The sequence below is a fragment of the Mytilus californianus genome, unplaced genomic scaffold, assembly GCF_021869535.1.
Source record: "Mytilus californianus isolate M0D057914Y unplaced genomic scaffold, xbMytCali1.0.p SCAF_5, whole genome shotgun sequence".
NCBI classification, from domain to species: Eukaryota; Metazoa; Mollusca; class Bivalvia; order Mytilida; family Mytilidae; genus Mytilus; species Mytilus californianus.
In genome coordinates this window covers 68592084-68615416 of record NW_026262701.1, presented here as the reverse complement: position 1 = coordinate 68615416, position 23333 = coordinate 68592084, and the positions used below count along the sequence as shown (strand labels likewise).

General features: G+C 32.9%; 1 protein-coding gene across 1 annotated transcript; it reads left to right on the top strand.

The window, feature by feature from the left end:
- The first annotated feature begins 768 nt into the window (after positions 1-768).
- Positions 769-22925, top strand: LOC127702742 (putative uncharacterized protein DDB_G0277255). Its single transcript, XM_052207047.1, has 3 exons — positions 769-1917; positions 13106-14677; positions 20919-22925. The coding sequence occupies exons 1-3, from the start codon at positions 769-771 to the stop codon at positions 21252-21254; spliced, it is 3057 nt and encodes a 1018-aa protein (XP_052063007.1). The 3' UTR covers positions 21255-22925.
- Positions 22926-23333: the final 408 nt, after the last annotated feature.

The window sequence follows — 23333 nt, the reverse complement described above, 5'->3', positions numbered from 1 at the left end:
TATGTCCCCAAATTTTGCTATTTAATAGCCTTGTTTATACAGAAAATGTTTAATCTAGCAAATAAATTCATTCAAAGTACATTTAAAGACATCCTTAGGGGAATCACTGTTGGTGTAACAACAATATTTATTTATTAACTTTTTCTATGGTTTTATATGTCTATCTTTGTTTTATCGTTATTGTTATAACACTCAATAAAATAAACATTGGTCATCGCTGATACGAAAAATGTTCTAGCTGACAGTCATTTTAAGAGTATCTAATCGTTTTACAATATGAATAAGACTGTTAGGTATACGTCAATCTGAGAGCAACCTTTTTCGTGATCCTGTCCCAACAACGCAGATAAATGAACGTATAAAAGCACCAATCCTTGGCTATTAGCACTAAATGCCTTTTTCAATGCTGATATTTTTATCTTCTAAGATATGCAAAAGAATACACTAGCAGAACGTATTATAAAAATAAGACAAGACAATCCATCCAGTATATCTACTCCAGCATCGAATCCTACATCAAATACTGATGAACGAAATATGAATTCGGCGTCAACCAAAGGAACTAGCACTGTGTCATCGTTAGAAGATGTTATTAATTACAGAATGAAAAACAGAAAAAAAGAAACAAAACAGAATTTTCAAGTCAATTACGACACTGAAAAAGAACAAAGTGCCTCTTCTTATAAAGAAAATGTTACGCCGACCACAGAAGCTACAAAAGAAAGCGATTCACAAAGCCTTATTAGTTTACGCAAAAGAAAACAGAGTATGAGAAATTATACTACACAATATAGTCCAAGAAGTCGTGTTGTATATGGTGATTCTAATAGTACCGAAAACAGACGAAGGCCGTCATCTCTTACCAGACCATTGGCAGATGTTATAAAAGAATTAGGATCAAAGAAAAGCGTATGCGATATTTCAAGTTCAAGTAGATCACGAGAAAATACAATGATTAAAGATGAAATGAGACGTAACGACAATGTTTCCATTGAGGATAGTTATTCTGGAGGCAATCAATTACAAATGGAAACAAATGAAGAAAACTCTTCAAAGCAGAACACTGCTCCAAGCACCAGTCATTCAAAAGAGGATGAAACAGTTAAACACATTACAAAAGTTACAATAACACCTAAAAAAACGCGGAATCTTCTTTCAATCGTTGAGGGATCACAAAATGAAGAACTAACAAATGAGGATATATATAAAGAAATAAATAGTAGTAGAAGTCCGGAAGAAGAAATTTGTAAAGTAAATGTTGAAATACCCGTAATCAATAAAGAAAAGCACATTGTTTTACCTGTCATAGGTGAAGATAAGGAGCAGACGTCTTTTACGAATAACTCAAACGAGGAAAATAAAAGTCCTGATGAAGCAAACGACATTTTATGTTTAGATAAAAACGAGATTTCTATGTCGGATAATATGATAAAAAAGAAAGACGACAACTCCTTTAATAATAATAGCAAAAGAGAAGAAGACGTCAGAAAAGTTGACATTATTGACAAAGATAAATTAATTGTCAGAGAACAACTACGAGCAGAAACAGAAGAAGAATTTTGCGAAAAGCGCGAAGAAAAGCAAACACCTAGTTCAGAAAAAACAAAAGAAGTAAAAAACAAGCAAGATATTGTCTCAAAAACAGGAACTGGAGGGAAAGTCAAACAAGTGCAGGGACAATCTCAGTATAAATTGTCTGGATTAAACAAAGACAAAGAGAAGACAAAGAACGATCATAGCAGCCAAGTAGTTCCTTCGAAAGAAGTCAACCCAACTGATACATATAAACAAAGCAAGTCGAACTTAAAAATGAAGAAACCAGAGAACAATCGTTCACACAAGAGAACTGAGATTTCTAAAGCAGATGACCGTGGTGGACAAATCAGAGTAATTTCAAAAAGAGGATCTGTGTCAAAGGTATATTTTCATAGATAGATATAAGAAGATGTGGTATGAGTGCCTATGAGACAACTCTCCATCCAAGTCACAATCTGCAAAAGTAAACCATTATAGGTCAAAGTACGGTCTTCAACACGGAGCCTTGGCTCACACCGAACAGCAAGCTATAAAGGGCCCCCAAAATGACTAGTGTAAAACCATTCAAACAGGAAAACCAACGGTCTAACCTATATAAAAAACGAGAAACGAGAAACACTTATGAACCACATTAACAAACGACAACCACTGAACATCAGGTTCTTTATAACTACTTAGTACCTATTTTTACAAGTAATATGTCTATAAACAATGCACAATTACATATTGTACAATTATTCCAAATACTCCCTCAGGCAACTTTGACCTAAGATAAGTTTGGCTTTTCTCTTTCGGTCCACTATGGTCATATAGACCTTCGCGTGTTAAGGTACTAAAACATAACTAGCTTTTCAATTTTGGGGTTTTAGAATTCCAAATAATCCCATTTTCTAGCACTGGTCGAGGGTCGATACCATTGCATAATTACTGACATGATTCATTACATTTGTTTAAAAATTCTCCGTTTTTGAATTTATGAAGAAACTAAGGTTCAAACTTCTTCAGGCTGAGTTGACATTGGATGGAGGTGACTATTCTTTACAGTTGCCTGATGGTCATAATTTCTTTTCACGTGTTTATGTTAAAATACACCTGCCTTTCCGATTTTTAGGTATGAGCGTTCCTGGTAAAAGGAAATATAGAAAAGCTCTTAGGGTCCAAACACATTTATAAAGTGTTGTTTTTATTTTCTAACACTGGGTCTATACCACTACGCGTGGACTGTTAGTCTCCGACGGTATGATCGGCTTTGTAGTCAGTGCTTCGGTACTTACATGATTTATAAAAACGAGGCGGAAAAAGAGAGGCATAAATACCAAAGGACATTCAAAGTCATAAGTTAAAAATAAACTGACAACGCCATGGCTAAAAAAGAAAAAGACCAACAGACAAACAGACAAACAGACAAACAGACAGTACACAAAACACAACATAGAAAACTAAAGACTGAGCAACACGAACCCCATCAAAAACTGGTGGTGATTTCAGGTGCTCCAGAAGGTAAGCAGATCCTCAAGGGGATATGCAAAACTCATAAGTCGAAGACAGACTGGCAAAGATATGGCAAAACACGAAATACATCGAAAAGACGAACAAGTCCACTAAACACTACATAGAAAACTGAAGATTTAGCAACATGAACCCCACCAAAAACCAAGGATTAAATCCGGTACTCCAAATGGTTATGCAGTCCCTGCTCCACATGTGACACCCATCATGTTGCTCATGCAAGTATAAATCCGGTAAAGTTAGCAACCTGTAATCAAGAAAATCATGATCGAAAATGGTCCGAGAACACAGCTTTTTTGTTAGTGCATTTCTTTTAGACAAAACGAAAATTAAAAAAAATCGCACATGCTCTATCCCCAAAAAATATTTTTACAGTGTATTTTGTACTACTTTTGGGACAAATTATATCAAAATTAAAAGAAAAAGTCTATTGGCTCTAAATCAAAATGTGGACAACTTTATGTTAAGGGGGTCTATAATGCAGTTTTACAGCTTCAGATATACTAATTTTTGACTTTTTCAAACTGGACGAAATCTCTACTTTACCTAAAAAGTTCATGCTCCAATTTTTTTCACATGTAATTTCATCCCCTTACTTACTATTTTATGCATAAAATATAGAGAAATAAATTTGGAAGGTGTATGAAAAACTTTGCAAGTTATACACGGGCCACACTGTGGACTATTTTGTAGACAACGAAAATCATCCTTTTGTCGTAAAATTTTGTTCTCGACCTATCCTCGGGTAACGGCTAGCTTCTTATCATTCTTCCTGAGAAGCTTCTATATGAAGTCTGTTCCGTATGCATAAAAGAATAAATCGACAAGAACAGGAGCACAATTAGTTCCCATAGGAATGCAGATTGTTTGTTGAAAAACATGTCATCCAAATGTAACAAATATGTTATAGATCAACATATGTTTCTAAATTCTGCGTTTATAGATTTATAAATTATCAAGAAATTAAGTTTCAAACTACTTCAGGCAAAGTTAACCTTAGATGGATGTGTTGGCTTTTCATTTTATGTTCCTTATGTTCATATAGCTCTTCACGTGTTTTCGTACTTATACATCCCTGGCTCTCCAATTCGTGGGTTTGGGCGTTCCTGATGATGATAAACCAGAAAAGTGCTTCGGCCGAAACAAATTTATACAGATTAAGTGTTATTTTTAAAGCTTTGTGTACAAAAAGTATGAAACGATAGATGCTATACTGTTGAATAAACACCTCGTCGTGATTTGAAATTACCAACTGTAATTATGGCGCGAATCCATTGCTTGGGGTTTAGTCAAGTGCATGCAAGATTGTGTTTCATAAATCAATGCATGCAACCTATGCATTCTTTTGAATTATCTTTACACGCGTAAATTGAATATTTTGTTAGTGTTTTATTTGTTAATAGAAAATTCAATGAAAAATGAAGGTTAATCAGTGGTAGTTGTTATGATAAAAATAATATGAGCAGGTGTTACTTGTAAAGTTGGTAGAAGTCCGTATTACCTAAAATGCCGTTATTCCTTTTGTAATCACGTCTAAGTTTTTAGGGACAGAAAAGGCCAGTTGCTGTTACTGCACCTGATATAAGATTGTATGCTGGTAAGTTGAAGGTATAACAACTTATATTCTGTACGGCGTTAAAAAGTTTCTTTAGCAGTAATACACTGCTAAAGAAACATTTCAACGCCGTACAGAATATAAGTTATATGATTAACTAATGGATCGGTTGGTCCACACCTGCAGGAATATCATTACTTGTTGTATTGCGTGAGACGTCCGGTTACCCTGCATCGGTGGTGTAGTAAATGGACTTAACCTGACTTCCTGTGGTCATCTTCTTTGTCACATACTTGCATACACTTTTTTTTGTGCGGGCTGAATATTTGATCGACCAGGCCCCAAAAGTGAACCCCAACAGAAAAAATATATATCGACAAAACCAAAAAAGAAATACTAATTGGTCCTCTTGCCTGACTTACTTCGACAACAACGATAAAATATCAAGATGAATTAATGCTTACCGAAGATCCCCAGGGTTCGAGCCAACCATTCGATACCTTATTAAGTGGTCAAGGACTTTAAAAAAACTTGCAGTTGTAGAAAAAAAGGGATTTCAAAATTTGCATCCTTTTGATTGATCTGTTGTTACCCAACCGAAAAACGAAAAGGATAACTGTGCATATGCTAAACAGTGAAATTAGAAAGCTTGCTGTTCTAGATTCACTAGTATTTTGATTTGATTTTGAATTTTATATTATTGTTTTATATACCGTACTATAATGATAACTTCAGACTCTGGAGCAGTAAAATTGGTACCGTGACTGTTCTCTTTCTTCCCTGCGAAATTTGTTATCCAAAGGTCCGAAATATCGTGAGCCTAAATCCATCAATTGGAAATACAACTTCAAAATACTGATGGATTCAGTCGAGGATTATGCCAGGCAATGGGCTAAACGCGAGAAAGAAGACGTAGATTCTCTCTCCGAATGGATTAAGGCTGTGAGGTCGTTGATACAAATCCGTATTAAGAAACTAAATGGGCATATCAATACCCACGCTACATCAATTTTTAAAGACCCAAATGTTGCAAAACACTTGTCCTACCTCCATGACAAATATGTTGTTGTCCCCGCAGATAAAGCCCCAAACAACATCGTTTTTGTGTGTAAATATCATTACATAAACTGCTTGATAAATGAATTAGGTATTGACAATTCACTTGGAAACTCAACATATACCCTCAAGACACTTACCAAGGAGGAAATCCTAGATAATCATAGGTCTGTTCTATGTTCTTTTGGAATTTCAACCAAAGACGAAGAACTGGATCTTCCATCACTGTATTGGATACCTAAACTACATAAGTGTCCTTACAAACAACGGTATATTGCTGGGTCTTCCAAGTGCTCCACGAAACCTCTTTCTAAATTATTAACATCTATTTTATCAGCAATCAAAGCCGGGCTCCAAAGTTATTGTGAAACTGCCTATTCTAGAGGTGGCGTGAATCAGATGTGGATACTAAAAAATTCCAAAGATCTTTTAGAGTACATACAATCTAAGACTCTCTCATCTTGCAATAGTATTAAAACATTTGACTTTTCTACACTTTACACAAGTATTCCCCATTCCAAACTAAAAGACAAATTGAAAAAGTTGGTATTCTTTGTTTCATTAAAAAGAATGGCGAACGTAGATACAAGTATCTTGTCTTGGGGAGGGATAAATCCTACTTTGTAAAGAATCACTCTGATTCAAACAAAAAATTCTCTGAAACTGACATTATCAAGATGCTTGATTTCTTGATTGACAACATATTTGTTACGTTTGGAGGACGTGTTTTTCAACAGACTGTCGGAATTCCAATGGGAACCAATTGTGCCCCTCTTCTTGCCGACTTGTTTCTTTATTATTATGAGGCTGACTTCATACAGGAGCTTCTTAGGAAGAGAGATAAGAAGTTATCAATATCCTTTAACTCTACGTTCCGCTATATAGATGATGTTCTCTCACTAAATAATACAAAATTTGGTGACTATGTTGAACGAATCTATCCCATCGAACTAGAGATAAAGGATACTACAGATACAGTTAAGTCTGCCTCATATCTTGACTTACATCTAGAAATTGACAATGAGGGTCGGTTGAAAACAAAACTTTACGACAAAAGAGATGATTTCAGCTTCCCAATTGTGAACTTTCCATTTCTATGTAGCAACATTCCAGCAGCGCCTGCATACGGAGTATATATCTCCCAATTGATACGATATTCCCGGGCTTGTGTTTCCTATCATGATTTCCTTGATAGAGGATTGCTGCTCACAAGGAAGCTATTAAACCAAGAGTTTCAAATGGTGAAGTTGAAGTCATCCCTTCGTAAATTTTACGGACGCCATCACGAGTTGGTTGACCGTTATGGAATAACCGTTTCACAGATGATATCGGATATGTTCCTGATGTCGTAACTACAATACCCTTCCCTTTTCACGAATGTGACTTACCGAATGAGACTATTTACCGGATTTGTAATAACATAAGCAACACGACGGGTGCCACATGTGGAGCAGGATCTGCTTACCCTTCCGGAGCACCTGAGATCACCCCCAGTTTTTGGTGGGGTTCGTGTTGCTTAGTCTTTAGTTTTCTATGTTGTGTCATCTGTACTATTATTTGTCTGTTTGTCTTTTTATTTTTGGCCATGACGTTGTCAGTTTGTTTTCGATCTATGAGTTTGACTGTCCCTCTGGTATCTTTCGTCCCTCTTTTTCTCTAAAAACGTTCTCTATGAATGCAGTTATCACATTCAAATATAGATTCTTTACACCACCCCGTTAATGAAAATGTTAATAAACTCTTGGATAGTTAAATTTTCAAATTTTGAAATGCTCGGTTAACCTTGCATTTCATTTTGAAAATATTATTGAAAATGCTAAGTGGAATGCTTCGAAAAATATGAGGGAAAAGTACACGAGACAAAGCTTAATCATTTTGTTATTTGAAAAAAATTTAAAAACTGGTCTGAACCGGTTAAAATGTATATGCTATTTACATTATTACATAACGTTTAGTACAATATTTGTGGTACTTTTTAAATCAAACGAACACTTTTATTGATTCCATCTGAGTAAAATTTACTTACCTATTAAATTTTCAATTTAAATTGCTTTATCTTTGGGAAGACAAAAACGATGAATTAAACAAACCGTTTCAAATTTACAAGGATTCAATTAAAATATAGTTATTATTTCCGCTCCCATGTTCCGATTGATGTTTAGAATAATGATGCTAACAATGAAATTTGAATGGTTTTTATCAGAAAAGAAATTGGGCTCATATTGGGACATTTGTATGTTAGCTGAATTAATTGATATATTTAGAAAATTATTTTAAAAAAGGAGAATCAAATGAGATTTGAACATCGGTAAACGATTAATTTATGTATTAAAATCATAATATACTTTTTATAAGAGCTCCTTACAGTAGTTTTGCATCTTATGTACTCTATTTTACTCTAGTACCTAACTCCCATTCCCATTTCTTTCTGAAGCCGATAACCATTTAAAACCACGTGCAAACATCAATATATAGTTTTTAACCCGGGAAATGAACCTATATCGTGAATATTTATTCATATTTCCTGTAAATAAAAGATTTAAATGCAGATTTTGTAAGTTTAAAAACATATAACACAAAAACATTTCAAAGTTAAAAGCAAGATTGGTGTTTAGAATAATGAATCTAAAGATAAATTTGAAAAGATTTTTAAAAAAATAGGGTAAAAAAATTAGGACATTTTTATGTACACGTTTTCGTTTCATACAATGTGTGCAAGGCACAAGCTTACAAAATCGGAATGGAATTCGTACGGAAGTCAACGTCAAACGCTATTCTCGGCTGTTTCTATCAATTATTATTTGAAGCCGAATATAATTTAAAGCATATTTTACTATGCTGGGGAAAACAATAGTTTTTCTTCTTTTCCAATAATTACGTTGACGTCAGAATATTGATTTAAAAAAGTAAAATTTGTTTATCACATGATGATACTTTATTTTAAAGCAGAATCAATACAAAATAAAATAAAAACAATAAAATTAAATATATAATGTTCTGTACTTCATTAGGGTACACATTGAAACCTTTTAATATAGGACACATCATATGAAACTGTGAAAAAAAGAATTAAACGTATAATATAAAGCAATGTTTTCCTTCTAAAAATGTCCCAAAACCAATGACGGCGCGCGTGGTGTCGTTGATTTAAATTGTTCCTGTCGGTCTTATGTATATTACATATAAATAAGGGGTTTTCTTACCCAAATTGTTATCTGAACATCATATCTAAAAGAAATAAATATTAATACAGAATTTCATTATCTGTGATATATATATATATTCGACATCACTGATTAAGGGTGTTTGCTGATTTTGTTTTAGACTTTTTGTCAGCTGTTCGAAATCCTCTGGTTTTATTATGTGGTCCCATTAAGAAATTTTGCCTGCTAACTCCTACATTTCTTTTCATAACTTTATTACATACTTGGTTTTTTTTCATTGCTTTTGAAAGATTAATGTGCCAATGTTAATCAATTCCCGCCAAAATGTTAATGGCTTATATCTCAAAAACAAAGACACGGACCTTGCATTTTTTCTGCTTTTTTAGTTCCGTTATATATACACTATCAGTTTAATTTAGTTTTTAAAAAGCTTTTAATTTTGAAATTTTGAAACAAAGTAGCGAACATCCTTAACATTAATAACGGTTGCTATTCGGAAGGTTTTTTTTTGGTGAGAAATCAATAGCTCTGTGGTACCCAAATGATCGAAACACATAAGAACGCTTACATTTCTCATATAATAAACGCAATTTCATAAAGAGATACACGAAGCTGTCTGAATATATAATATGTGATTCTAATTACAACTTAGATACGACATGAATTGTTATTTACATATTCATAGCACAATGCATTCTCTTTTCAAAAATTGCTGTTTTGAAAAAAAAATTGCCACAGAGGGAACATTTACATAGGCATCTAGTAGATTGAAAAGATATGACAATAAACCTGCCTTACAAATCTGTAATAATGAAACCAACTATTTCTAATGAAATTTATAAATGATTAACTAACCGCCAAGGTATGAAACAGGCGGTGAAGCTCAACTGCATCTTTAAGTAATACATAACCTCTGTAATAACAGAATCAATACAAATGAAGTTAAATGAAATGACAAGAGACAAATAAAATGCAAATATATGTTTAAGAGTTTTGGAAAATATTCCAACCACAATTAATCACTATTCATATATATCTGAATAACATTACGTTTTAATTACACAACGAAGTCTTTGTCATATAACTATTCTCTGAGGCTCAATTTGCCAATGTCGAGAAACGACCTTCAGTCTGAATTTACCGCAGTAGATAAATCTGAAAACTGACTGAAAGACTGAACATGACTTAATAATATATTGTTCTGAATTTTCATGTCAAGATCAAAATGACCGTTTAAGACTAAAATTGATTTACTAGTGTTACATTTACAGATTGGGTTATTTTCACAACTGGAACGAGTTATACTGAGGTAACTACAAACACTCATAAAAGATACCATGCTTATAATTTGTTACGCAAGACGTCACAAAGAGTACATGTTCTAACGCTTAATGTTGGTTATTCCTAAACTTTCAAATATTTGAAGTATAATTACGTTTATTTGCATTTTGTATATATCAAGTCGGGTTTTTATTTTAACATCTTTAATAAACAATTATAGTTAAAAATTTTAAAAACTACGTACTTTTGACAGATATAATATGTTGACGTACTAATCTACTAAACAAACACACAGTCATTTTCAATTGTTTATTCGTACTAGTTTAATATGACTGTTTGAAGCCTGCGATTGGAAGGAATAAATGACATTGAAAACAAATACGCGTTTAAGTGAACCAGTTGACTTGCTTTGTTGCCTTTTTGATGAAAGTTATTTCCCGCTTAACTTCGTAAACGTGTGCAGAAGATGATAAATGTCAAATAACTACAACTGTTTCAACTAAAACATTCATTGGAAAATCAAGATACTTTTTGTCAAGGGGAGGGGGAATGATCGGAAATTGACAAAAAGAGTGGTTTAAGGACAAACTAGCCGAGAAGTACTTGAAAAAGACTGTGTGTTTGTATGGTGAGTTTGGTAACAGAAAAATTCGATCCAGCATACACGGATCTTGAAATTTAACACCACTGGACGTTAAGCAACCAACAATCAATCAATGTAATTTAACAACCCAGCAAGTTTTCTAGAAATTATATACTTTTATACTTTGTGATACAAAGTCTTAGGTCTTCGGTATCAAAATCTGGTAAATATTGACTAACATATATAGTTCTTTTGTTTTATTCTTAAACAATCAATGCATGACATGTGTACCGAAGTTATGATACAAAACATACATTGCACAAGTCGTGTCTTCTTTGACTGTTCATGACGTTAAAATACTGAATCCCTGGGATGTATTTTAGTTGATTTTAGTCTCTGATGCATGATTTTTTATTATTAATTGTTTTGGCTTTTATCTAGCTGTCAGTAACTGCGAGTACTCTCAAATCGTACTTTCTTTTTAATTTGACCTGTTGATACTATTTGTAATACTTTTTGGTTATTTAATGTTATCATGGATCTTGTCTATATACCAGCTTTGATTATTTGGTATTACTGCAAATTTTCACTTCTTCGTACTATGAACATCAAAATTATTTCATTTTTCCTTAGATGCTGTTCTTGGACCTGTACAGGAAGTTTTATCTAGCACTAATTGTATAGTTTTATTGTTGATATTCACCCCATATGTACCAAGTGTTAGATTAGTTTATTGATATTAAAGAAAATTTCTTGGTATTCCTAAACGGAAGATTTTATACACACAAGAGAAGAAGTATACTTAACAACAAAATTATTTTCATTTACTTGTGTATAATATGACGCAGGTTTCTTCAAAAGCGATGATTTTCTAAAAATTGTTTGACATTTCACAGTGATATCATACTTTAAACCTGTTTATTTACTTTTGACTTTAATTATTTATCCCTTGTAATTTTTTATTAACTGTGTTTTTGCATTCAGGTGTCACAGGTCAGGAATCTGATTACAGTAGTTGTCGTCTGTTCATGTAGTTCATACGTGTTTCTCGTTTTTATATAGATTAGACCGTTGGTTTTTCCGTTTGAATGGTTTTACACTAGTAATTTTTTGGGGCCCTTTATAGCTTGCTGTTCGGTGTGAGCCAATGCTCCGTGTTGAAGGCCGTACCTTGACCTATAATGGTTTACTTTTATAAATTGTAACTTGGACGGAGAGTTGTCTCATTGGCACTCATAACACATCTTCCTATATCTATGTCCATAGCAAAAAGATTCCAAGCAGTCGAGGACTTTAGAATTACCCACAGTGTCATGTCTTCCTTTCCAGGGAGCGATAAATATTTAACCTTAGACCGTAGGAATCAAAGTGTTAAATGGTGTTCGTATAATAGTTAATGTTTTTTGTCTAATTCATAGAGGTGTTGACATGAGTATTTTTAATGGTTTAAGTTTAATATTTCTATATAACGTTTAGAGCAAAGTATAATATAATTTTGACATTCTACAGTTCATAAGTACAAATAATGACTAGGGCGTCTATTTAACTTTGAACCACTCTTTTGGGGGTCCTAATGTAATCTTCCCAAGCATAAGACCACTATTGTCAATATCCAATGAGAATCGCGATTTACTCAGCTAATAGATAATTTCAGCACGCCAGTTTATGTCGTCTTCTGAGCACTACTGTATATACATTAAACTACAAAAAGACAATTACAGGGAATCAATAAGACAATTGCAAGAAAACTACACAGAAAGTAAAGTTGAAATTGGCAATGAGTACGAGTTGTACGTCTATAATATAGTATATAAAAACTTCATTTAAACTCAGGTAATGTGAATCAACTGTTTTATGTTACTTTTCTATAAAACAAATCAATCCCTTTCTCGAACTTGTTTCTACTGCTTTTGTGCAATACTGAAACAGTATAATATTACATGTATCAATAATCATTTGACCGAAACTCGTCCATTATTGGATTAGTTAAAGCAGTATATAGTTTTAAGTGTTTTTTAAATAGATCACCATTCAAAACTATTGATGTCATGTTTGTCATGCAATTTTACAGATATGGATTAATTCAAATTTTATAAATTTAAGAGGAGACAAAAAAATCGCCATTGATATAGTTGCTATTTACATGAATAGATACCCTTTTTAGTACAGTCAATAATGTATAAATTTTTCCAAGTTAGATACTGCAGCCAACATGCAATATAACGGGTAATTTCGATTATATCGTATATTTTAGGCTACACCATATCAATTTTTATATAAGGTTTTTTGGATAAAATGCTTCTATATTCAAGATAAGGTAAGACACCTTCTGCATGGTAATCGAGTTCTTAGTATTGTGGAATACCTCATAGTTCATGTCTTTTCCATTCATTGTTATATTGGTGATAATTATTTTCATAGGTTGTTTTAAAACCAGGTCCTGCAAACGGTTTACAAGGAGTCAAAGATCAAGAAAAGGATAAAAAGAAAAGAACCCAAGATTTTGAACTTCTTATGCAGACTTATATCAAAAACGTGCAAGAAGAACAATTATTCAGTGAACAAGTCATAGGAGCAATTTCTAAATGGAAAGAATCGTCTGAACTCGAGGAAAGTAGAAAATCTTATTCAGAAGCAATGAAAACAACAAAAGAAACTTCTGATTTGGAATCTATTCAAAGCGAAAACTCCATGGCAACGGTAAAAAAAACTACTCGAAAACACAAAAAACTTTATTCGAATGTTAAATCGATACGATCAGATGGTGTTGTTATAAAACCATGTCAAGACGAAAATTCCAAAAATGACATTCCAGAAGAAAATATAAACAGGACTGATAGCAAGGAGTCCGACAACTGCGCAGAATCCTCGGTAACGACAAACGAAAGAATTAATCCCCTTGAAAGACAGTTCAGTGTCCCGCAAGAAAATAATATCGAAGATAACGGAATAACAAATAACAGCGAAACCCAGAGCGAAAACGCAGTCGATACTGCTGATGTAAAAGATGATGGAGCTTTTGGTAATCCAAATTTACTAGGAGAAAGCTGTTCCGATGCTAATGCTGTAGGAAAAAGTCAACTGACGCTTGAGTTCGCAAGTGAAAGCGAAAATAAACATAATAAAGAGCAAACAACTGCTAAACAAGATATAGAAGTTCATCAGATCAGTTGCAATAATAATGACGACGATGCGAATATTAATGACGATAGAGAAGGAGATAACAATAACAGAAGCTTGATCCATACAGATGGTGTTCAGAACACCCAACAACAAGTTATTGGTGACACCCAGGAATGTGATAGAAAACAAAAGGAAACAGACTCTAACACCGTAAAGAAGGATGCGTTGTATAGTTCAAACAATTCGACAGATGCAGTATTAGAAAGCGAAAAAGAAAATCCTCAAACAATTTCGAACGAAGTCATGGAAGAACATATCGGTAAAGAAAAGAGAAATATATCTAACACAGATAGCAGTTCATTCATAGCTAATGGAATGAATGAGGAACAATTGACAAATAATTTGAACGAGACAGAAACTGAAAATTCTAATGATAAATGTATGAGTGATAAAAACAGTTTTGACAGTTCGTCAGAAAAAAATAGCTCAAGCAAACAGACGGGACAACAGGAAAATGCGACAATTACAGAGAAAAGAAAATATAGCAGTCCCGGAGAGGGTGGGGATAATATAACCTCAAAAGACATATATCCGTTAAAAAATTGCACTCCAGTGCCAACATTTGAATTAAAAGAAACAAAAGTCACTACAAACAAAGCTGTCAAAAATGTAAGATCTTCAAATGATCAACAAATACTAACAAGAGTAACAAATTGGGATACAGATGACGAACATCTTCCTCCTCTTTCAAAACTACAACGTCAATTTACAAGACTTCACCACGTACCTTGTGAAAATCATGTGCATGATATAGAAGATTCATCTCACTACAAATTTGGGGATGGGACTCTCTTGTTTGAAGAGAATAAGGTAAATTTGGTTATTTACATTTCATTGTTTAACAGCAATAATTAAAAATGACGTAAATTATTTTAAATCTTTATATTTTTAAAAGTTTTATTCAATGTTTGCACAAATTTTGAGTACATTTTGTCTCGAACGTACCTCGTCAAGGGTTTTCCCAAAGTTGGACAGTGATGCAGTTTTGACATAATTAGAATGAAACATTGTACTAAAGTCTAACAAATCTACTTAATAACTAGTTTTTAAAAGACGAAATGATTGTTTCTAAATTGTATAAGAGATGCAGAAAGGATATTCAAATTCATGATTCGAAGACAAAATAACATTGCCATGGCAAAAAAGACAAACAAGTCTACAAAACACAAAATAGACTGAGCTACGCGAACCCCACCAAAAACCTAGTGGTGATCTCATGTACTTCGAAAGGTGCATCGTATTTGGTGATTTTTCGTCTTTCTACAAAACACAAAATAGACTGAGCTACGCGAACCCCACCAAAAACCTAGTGGTGATCTCATGTACTTCGGAAGGTGCTTCGTATTTGGTGATTTTTCGTCTTTCGAAAAACACGTATCGTACCGCTGCAGGTTTGCCGATGGTACTTCCTGTTCCGTGTACAGTGCTTCGGTGATTCATGATTAAAATGTAACATTATTATTAATATTTTAAGTCTATAAACTATTTGATTCTATGGAATCTACTTAATCACTTTTTATTAGAAACAAGATTATTGTTTCCATAATCATTCGGACAATGCTTTTTTATTCTTCTAATTTTTCTAAATTAATTTCACCTTTTCTTTAAGTACATGAGGCTATGCGATTTTCTCTAGTAATGACAATTCTTCTTTCAGATTTACTAAATATCTCTGTTATATTTGAATTGATAGGTCCTCTCGCTTCATCAGGATTAATTCAGAAAAAAAATATGTATCCTAGATATCGCACCTTACTTTTCAATCTAGGCTTTCGATCAAGCTCGCACGTTTTAGCAAGACTTATAAGGTTCTTGCAATTTATCTACTTTGGTATCTAGAACTTCATTGTTCGATATCCGATATCGGATTTGACACATTTAAAATGCTCCGGACGCACAACATCTAGTAACATATAAATCACATCGTATAATAAGTAATGAGTATTGGCATGCTTTCATATACTAGTAATCGGCGTCATCAAAAAGTCTCCCGATTACGAGTCGTCAATTCTGTAGTTAGAAAAAAAGAACGGCCATGCCTCACGGAACTTGCTTGCAAGACGACCATTCCTTTTCGTTTTCATATTGACGAAAGAATATTTCGATTTCATCTTGCCAAAAGTACATGTATATAACAGTATATCAATTTCTCTATTAAGATCCATAACAAGTTGACTTAATAATTATTGTAAAGTAACGACATTAACTGAATAGTATCTATATAGAAATAATAAGATGTGGTAGCTTACTGTATTAATTTCTGGTCACCAATTATATATTTTGAAATCTTGATCCAGGAAATTACTATAGCTTTACAATGATTAAACCATTGCCGTGACGTCAGCCTATTCATTTACTATGGTTTCTTTTCCTAGAATCAACGCTTCCTAAATCTGTCGCTGAAATGAACTCAATAAATAATATTCAATTGTTTCCTGTGTGTGCCTATTTTCATTAAGTTGGAATTGGCTAATTTACTAATTTCTGTTCACTAATGGAATTGATTTAAAAACTTAACTTTAAAATTTGTAATTTTTATATGTCTTTCACTGGGAATCGAACCCCTCCTTGAAGTCTGTTATGTATGACTGACATCAACACATCGACAAAACCTCTCGGCTACCAATGGTTAGCAATTAAACTGTCTATTTTATATAAATAAATGAACATATGATGCACTCGGTGCAACGGTTACGCAGGGCGTGTAGCTTTATATACACATAATAGACAATCGTATAGTATACGTTGGTAGTCGCGAGGTTTAGATCAATGAGTTATAGAGTCAAGTTAGAAGTAGACCTGTCAGTTTAGGTTCGAATTCCTGCTTTCTCTCTGTTGTCCCTATCCTGTAGTTTTTCTTAATTTGTATGTTATTATGGATATCTTTGTAATAATAGCGGTTTTACGCGTTTATTTTTGGATTATCGTTGGCTGGTTTACGTATTTGAAAGGAAAATGATTACATTCATTCAATTTGTCCATTTTTGTTTAAAAAATAAAGTATGATTTCATCTGTTTAATCCTGGTGTTCCTTTGTTTTCCTCTTATAATTGATGTGTTTCCCTCGGTTTTAGTTTGTAACCCGGATTTGTTTTCTTTCAATCAATTTATGACTTTTGAACACCGGTATACTACTGTTGCCTTTATTTACTACATATCTTTACAAACGTTTATTCGCAAATCCCTAGGCGAGTAAATCGTGATGTGCCTAGAATAAGGTTTCTTGCTAGAAATTTCGGTAACATACTTATTATATATACTTAGAAATTAGTTCGAATATGTCTTAGTTTGTAAATTACGGATAATATTCAGATGCATAATAATTTAGACAGTATTATGTTATATTTGTATTTCTCTAACAAATATATTGTGAACTTTGATTTATCATGCATCGCTGAACATGGTTATTTAAATTCACTTACGATACCTTCTAATTGAGAAAAGGCGTTAGTTTAGCCTCCGGACTCATGGTTTCTTTTTTAAAAATCAACGCTTATCTATTGTATGTATAATACCTAAGGTTTTATTACTCCAAGGGTTGACTAAGGAATAGGAAACTGTCAATCTGGACTTTTCCCGTCCGGGAGGAGGACACATATTTCAAATATCAACGCACTACAATAGACCTAACAGACAATTCAATTGGTCTAAAATAATCAAGCTGGAGTCCACGGACAACGGAATACAGTAATTAAAATTGGAGGAAATAGTTCACATACGTGTATCAACGTCAATAATATTTTGAAAATCAACTTAAATCTAATATAAGTCACGCCCACGTCATCGTGGATGTCTCCCAGCTAAATTATTCAAAACTGGAATGACTGCGATAATAGCGGCCATAGGAAATTTGGCTGTTAAACCTGGTTCAGCACATCACTTTCATTAATTCAAACAAAAATTCTCACTTTTGAAGGCCGTACGGTTGCCTATAATTGCTTACATCCACTTTATTTGAACTTTGGTGGATAGTTGTCTCATTGGCAATCATAACTAGTCTCCTTATTTTTATATTGTAACCAGTCATGACTATAACATTATAAACTCGCCAATCGTTCAAATTCTACATACCTTGGAATTTAGTACATTTCTTGTTCACTATTCTCATTCACAACTTAATAGATGTCTATATATAATTACGGATAGCATAGATGCGTGTTATTATATCTCTGGCCAAATCAAATGCATCTTGTTATCACCGTGTAATATTGTTGTTTAATTTACATATATATATATATATATATATATATATATATATATATATATATATAATATGTTAGATCAACATTGTTGAGTTTTTGAGACGAGTTATATATATATATCATGGTGTTAGCCCTGTATAACCACGTGTTATCCGATGGAGAATGTCTGTCATAAAGTTGTTACATGTTTAGACGTGTAAAATAAAATTAAAATTTGATGTGGCGGCATGGTAATTTACATTATCATCCTTTACGACAGACAAAATAGCTGATCTGAAAGGTACACCATCTACTTGCCACTATACATCATGTACTGTGTTACAACCCTAGATAAAGCCGACGAGGAAAGGCATTACATCGACCACCGAAAGCTATATTTATATGTAGCCTAGGTGGTCGAGTGGTCTAGTGCGCTGGACACGGTACAGGCGGTGTTGCCACGATGTCACATAAGCTAGGGTTCGAATCCCACTGAGGGAAGAACAAAAATTTGCTAACGCAAATTTGAAGATCTAACATTGTTGGGCTAAATTTGAGACGAGTTATGTATATATTATGGTGTTAGCACTGTATAACCACGTGTTATCTGATGGAGAATGTCTGTCATAAAGTTGTCACATGTTTAGACGTGTATATATATATATATATACTTCCGCAAATTTGCAGATTTAACATTGTTGTGCTGATATTTAGAGTAATTATGAATATAATGTGTGTTTTCAGTCGTGTATCACCTTCACTGGTGATCCAATGGATGGATCTGTCGTAGAGTTGTCACTTGTTTAGACGTACTTATCATATAATTATTTCTGTGAATGCATCTTACGATCCTTTATGATAGATAATTTAGCTAATCTGCAATCAATTCCATCTTCATTCCTAATATATTATGTACTGTGTTACAACTCTAGACTCTACTGACGAGGAAAGGTAACACTAGGCCACCGAAAGCTGAATTTTTAGTTCAGTCTAGGTGGCCGAGTGGTCTAGAGCGCTGGATACAGTGCAGGCGGTGTTGTTTCGATATCTCAATAGCATGAGTTCGAATCCCGGCGAGGGAAGAACAAAAATTTGCTTCTGCAAATTTGCAGTTTTAACATAGTTGTGCTGATATTTAGAGTAATTATGTATATATATATATATTATATATATATATAAAACGTCTAGATATTAGTCAACGATCTTTCTTGTAAAATGAATCATGTCATTCTATTCTGAAAATAAGAATAGATTGACATGATTCATTTTACATCATAATCATACTGATGAAGGATATCTGTTATCCGAAATATTTATAGATACTTACATTTATTGTTTCCTTTTTTTGATATTGGTGTTGTTTTGTAAACTTTTCAGGCGTTTATATAAATATATATATAGTAATATTATTGTTAATGCTATTTTAATACTTTTCAGATAAATATATGTAATAAGTGCAATCAGGTTCGAAGCATAGATGTGATAATGAATTATTTTCAATGTTATTTTATTACTCTTCGGACAACTTTAGAAATGTTATTAATATTTGTGCAATCAGGTTCGCAACATACACATGCTATATTTATGGTTATTCAGTTAGTAATTACAAACGTGACAATTGTGTTTTTGTTAAGCAAAACGTTGTCGTTATCTGAAATTAAAGTTTATTTATATATGTTGAATCTAAAATTCTGTGTAATAATCTGAGTTGGGATTAACATATATATCTCAATAAACGAAGGAGATAAGAAATTGTATGTATCAGAAGTAAGTATTTGCATGATCAGTAAATCTCTTAATAAAATTCTTGGGTGCAATTGAAGGACTTTAAGGAACGTTCGTATATACATGAAAAAAAGGTAGGATTTCATTAATCTTAAAGTTTCAATTTGGTAATTACGGCTTTCAATAATCACATAGTCTAATTCGATAGGTGAACTTCGGTTGATATTTTTTTTAAATAAAATTGTGTTCTTCACACAAGCACTTCAAAGTATAACTAATTTTTATACAACTGGAGATAACTCGAACTTATTTTTGAGGAATGAATTGAATTGCCCCAAAATGGAATATTGAAAATGATTCCAATACTAGCCTGGAGAGCTGCTTTCACTTAGAAAATTGTAATCCATATAGAAGTATGATTCCTATTTTTTTTATTACCCTAGGGTTTAACAAGGGTATATAATAGAAGTATAGTCATCCATGACTTCTCCCGTCCACTAATAAAACCTATGGATGTTCTTTGGATGTGGTTGGATGTATGAATACGCAGTCATGTCGAAGTTTGAACGATGGTGTTTTGTCCGATCCCCACACTTTTTAAATAGTATAGGTCTGTGTAACAACTGTATGAGGTATCCATAAGTGGTCTACTGCAAGGGAAAGTGTCTATCCCTATCCAACATACCCTCGTTGTAGTAGCAGTCCAAATTTTCCACCCTGTTTTCGTCCCGACCGATACACTTTTCACTGGCTTTTATAGTTATTGTTAATGGTTTATTATCATAAATAAACATATAATATTTGCCACTGCACGTTTAGCAAACAACAATTTATCAATCTAATGTTTATGGAATGTATACTAAACAGAAGGTTGTCTTATAAAATTCTAGCATTGCAAGTACTTATGTCACAAAAGTGAAAGTCCGATAAAAATAATTGTAATATGAATTAGGTCGGATAAATTTTTGCGCGTGTGGACAAGGTATAACAAAATATGTGTAAACAGGTTTTACGAAATGATTTGCAGATAAAAATCCATCAACGATATGATTAGTTTACATATGTTAAATGTATCCAATGTATTCATTAAACCTTTAAAAAATAGTTTTGCATGTAATCTTAATTATATTTGATATTTTTTACAGAAAATACTGCAAACATCTCGGGTTGATGAAATAATTATGGATCTGTATTTCGCCCAAAAAGCAGACTATTCCATGCATAAAGACAGACTTACTTATCAATATTTCAATACGAATGTTGGGTTTGCGAGATCATCTGCAAAACTGGACGTTTCCAAAGAATTTCTCTACGGGAGACAAAACACGATTGACTGTAAATTTGCTGAAACCTTAAAGAGAATCGATTTGAATAAAACACGGGAAAATTCCTTTTTCCTTCCATCTCCTAGAAGTCAGTGTAGAAAAGTGAAGGCTTACGCAAATCTGCAAAAGAAACTTGCATATGTTTTGAAACAATAATCTTATCGATAATGTGTCAAATTATTTAGAACAATGAAATATGATGTATGTATGATAAATTGATATATCTAATTTACAGTTCAAGCGAATGTAAGATTACATATCTGTGGAATCGAATATCTAAATGTGCAGCACTGCAGTTTTAATACTCTCAATATTTTAAGTTTTCGATATTCCTAAATATTCCTTTATTCTTTATGTTGAAATTAAAAACATGTTCGACATTTTTAGGAATTCAGCCCAAGTATGGCGCGTCAAAATTTGCAATTATTCTTGAAAATAATTTTTTTGCACATAGTAAATAAATATGCAATCATAAAAAAATGGATATCTGTTCATAAAAGTAATTATATGTTTATAAAACAAAGAATATGTATATAAGAAATATATAAAAAAAAATGTTGATAACGAATAAAAGATAATTATTCAATAAGTTTCGTAGGTTACATCGAATATCGTATGATTCTATTAACATATATATATATATATATATAAGTCTAAATTGAAAACAACGTTCAAACCTATGATTGCGTTGGATAAAAACCGCAATTTTTATACGTGTGCATGCAAAACAAATTTCTTGATAGAGGGGTCTAAATTCAGCACAAGCAACATTTTTCAAAAGACCAAAAAAAGTGAAAAAGTATATTTTAACAAAACGCATTTGACTAGCAGGTCGTACAACAGATGTTCTTAAAACCTGCTGACTGCCATTGGCGATTGCCAAATAAACGGATCACAAGATGTAACAAAATGGATCTTGATTATTAATTTAATACCAAACAGAAAACAATAAACTTGCGGAAAAGATGGTATACCGCAAACAAAAGGTGCAAAATTAGTACACCATATCCGGATTTCGACAATTAATGTCTCTTCAGTGATGTTAAGAATCGAAACGGTATTTGGAAGGCCATATATATATATATATATATACACATGTAAGAAAATAGATTAAATTTAATAACGGTTTCATTTCATCAATACATGTATATATATTTCATGCATATATATTATTTTTGATTTTAGAACACATATGTTTTTTATGAACACACACATAAACTGTATAATGGATATGTGAACATTTATCTACAACTTATAAATAATTGAATGGATGTCAATGAAACTTTATACATGTACCCGTGGGTGTTCTAAATGTATACTATAACGAATGTATAGCAAAGAAAAGACATTCTTCACATTTCATTGAAGAAAGATGTATTTTATGGATACGTTAGCTCATTTCACGATCCTAATTTCTTTTCATTTTTTCTTTTCTCATTTAAATTATTTCAATTAATCTCACTGAAAGTATGGAAAAGCCCTGACTTTACGGCTTACTCCCTATCAGACTTTTGCACTAATAGTACTGAATTATAAACAGCTTTCAATGTTATCATGAAATTGAAATTCGTGACAAACAGACAAAATGATCAATCTTTAATTCTATCTTTAAGTTAGATCATAGATGGTTCACGGACAAGTGATAAGCCAATGCACAAAATTAGAAAATGCTTTATTTATCATTTTCATCATTTCTGTACTACAGCAATAAAATTAAGACACCGATCATTTATCTTCTGGGGAAGGGGGGTTAAACAACTAAATGTTTTATGATTGTTAGTTTCGTATGTTCAAATGTGACTGTGTGTGTTTTGTCAACATGCTTTATAAATGCTTGTAAAAAACTTATTACGTTCAAGTTGTGCTTTTTTGTTTTGTGTCCTTTTGCTTCTACGTTTTTACCTGCGTCGCAAACGGCGAAAGCATGTTTAGTAACCGCTCGACTCTGTCCGTCATTCCGTTTGTCCGTCCGAAAGAGCCTTCGTGGAAAGTTTTTCTTGGATTCTATTTAAGGGGTTGATTTTATATTTGGTCTGCTGCTTGACAATATTGCGTTGTAGCGTGTAGGGAATTTTTACAATCGCCGTGCAGCCACTTTCTGTTTCCGCTCTATGTTTGTCGATAGTTGAACACTCATAGAACAAGGACAATTTTCGTCAATCTTTTCTGGGCTTCTATGAAAGGGAATAATTCATATTTGGTCTGCAGCTTGATAATGTTGAACAGTAACGTGTT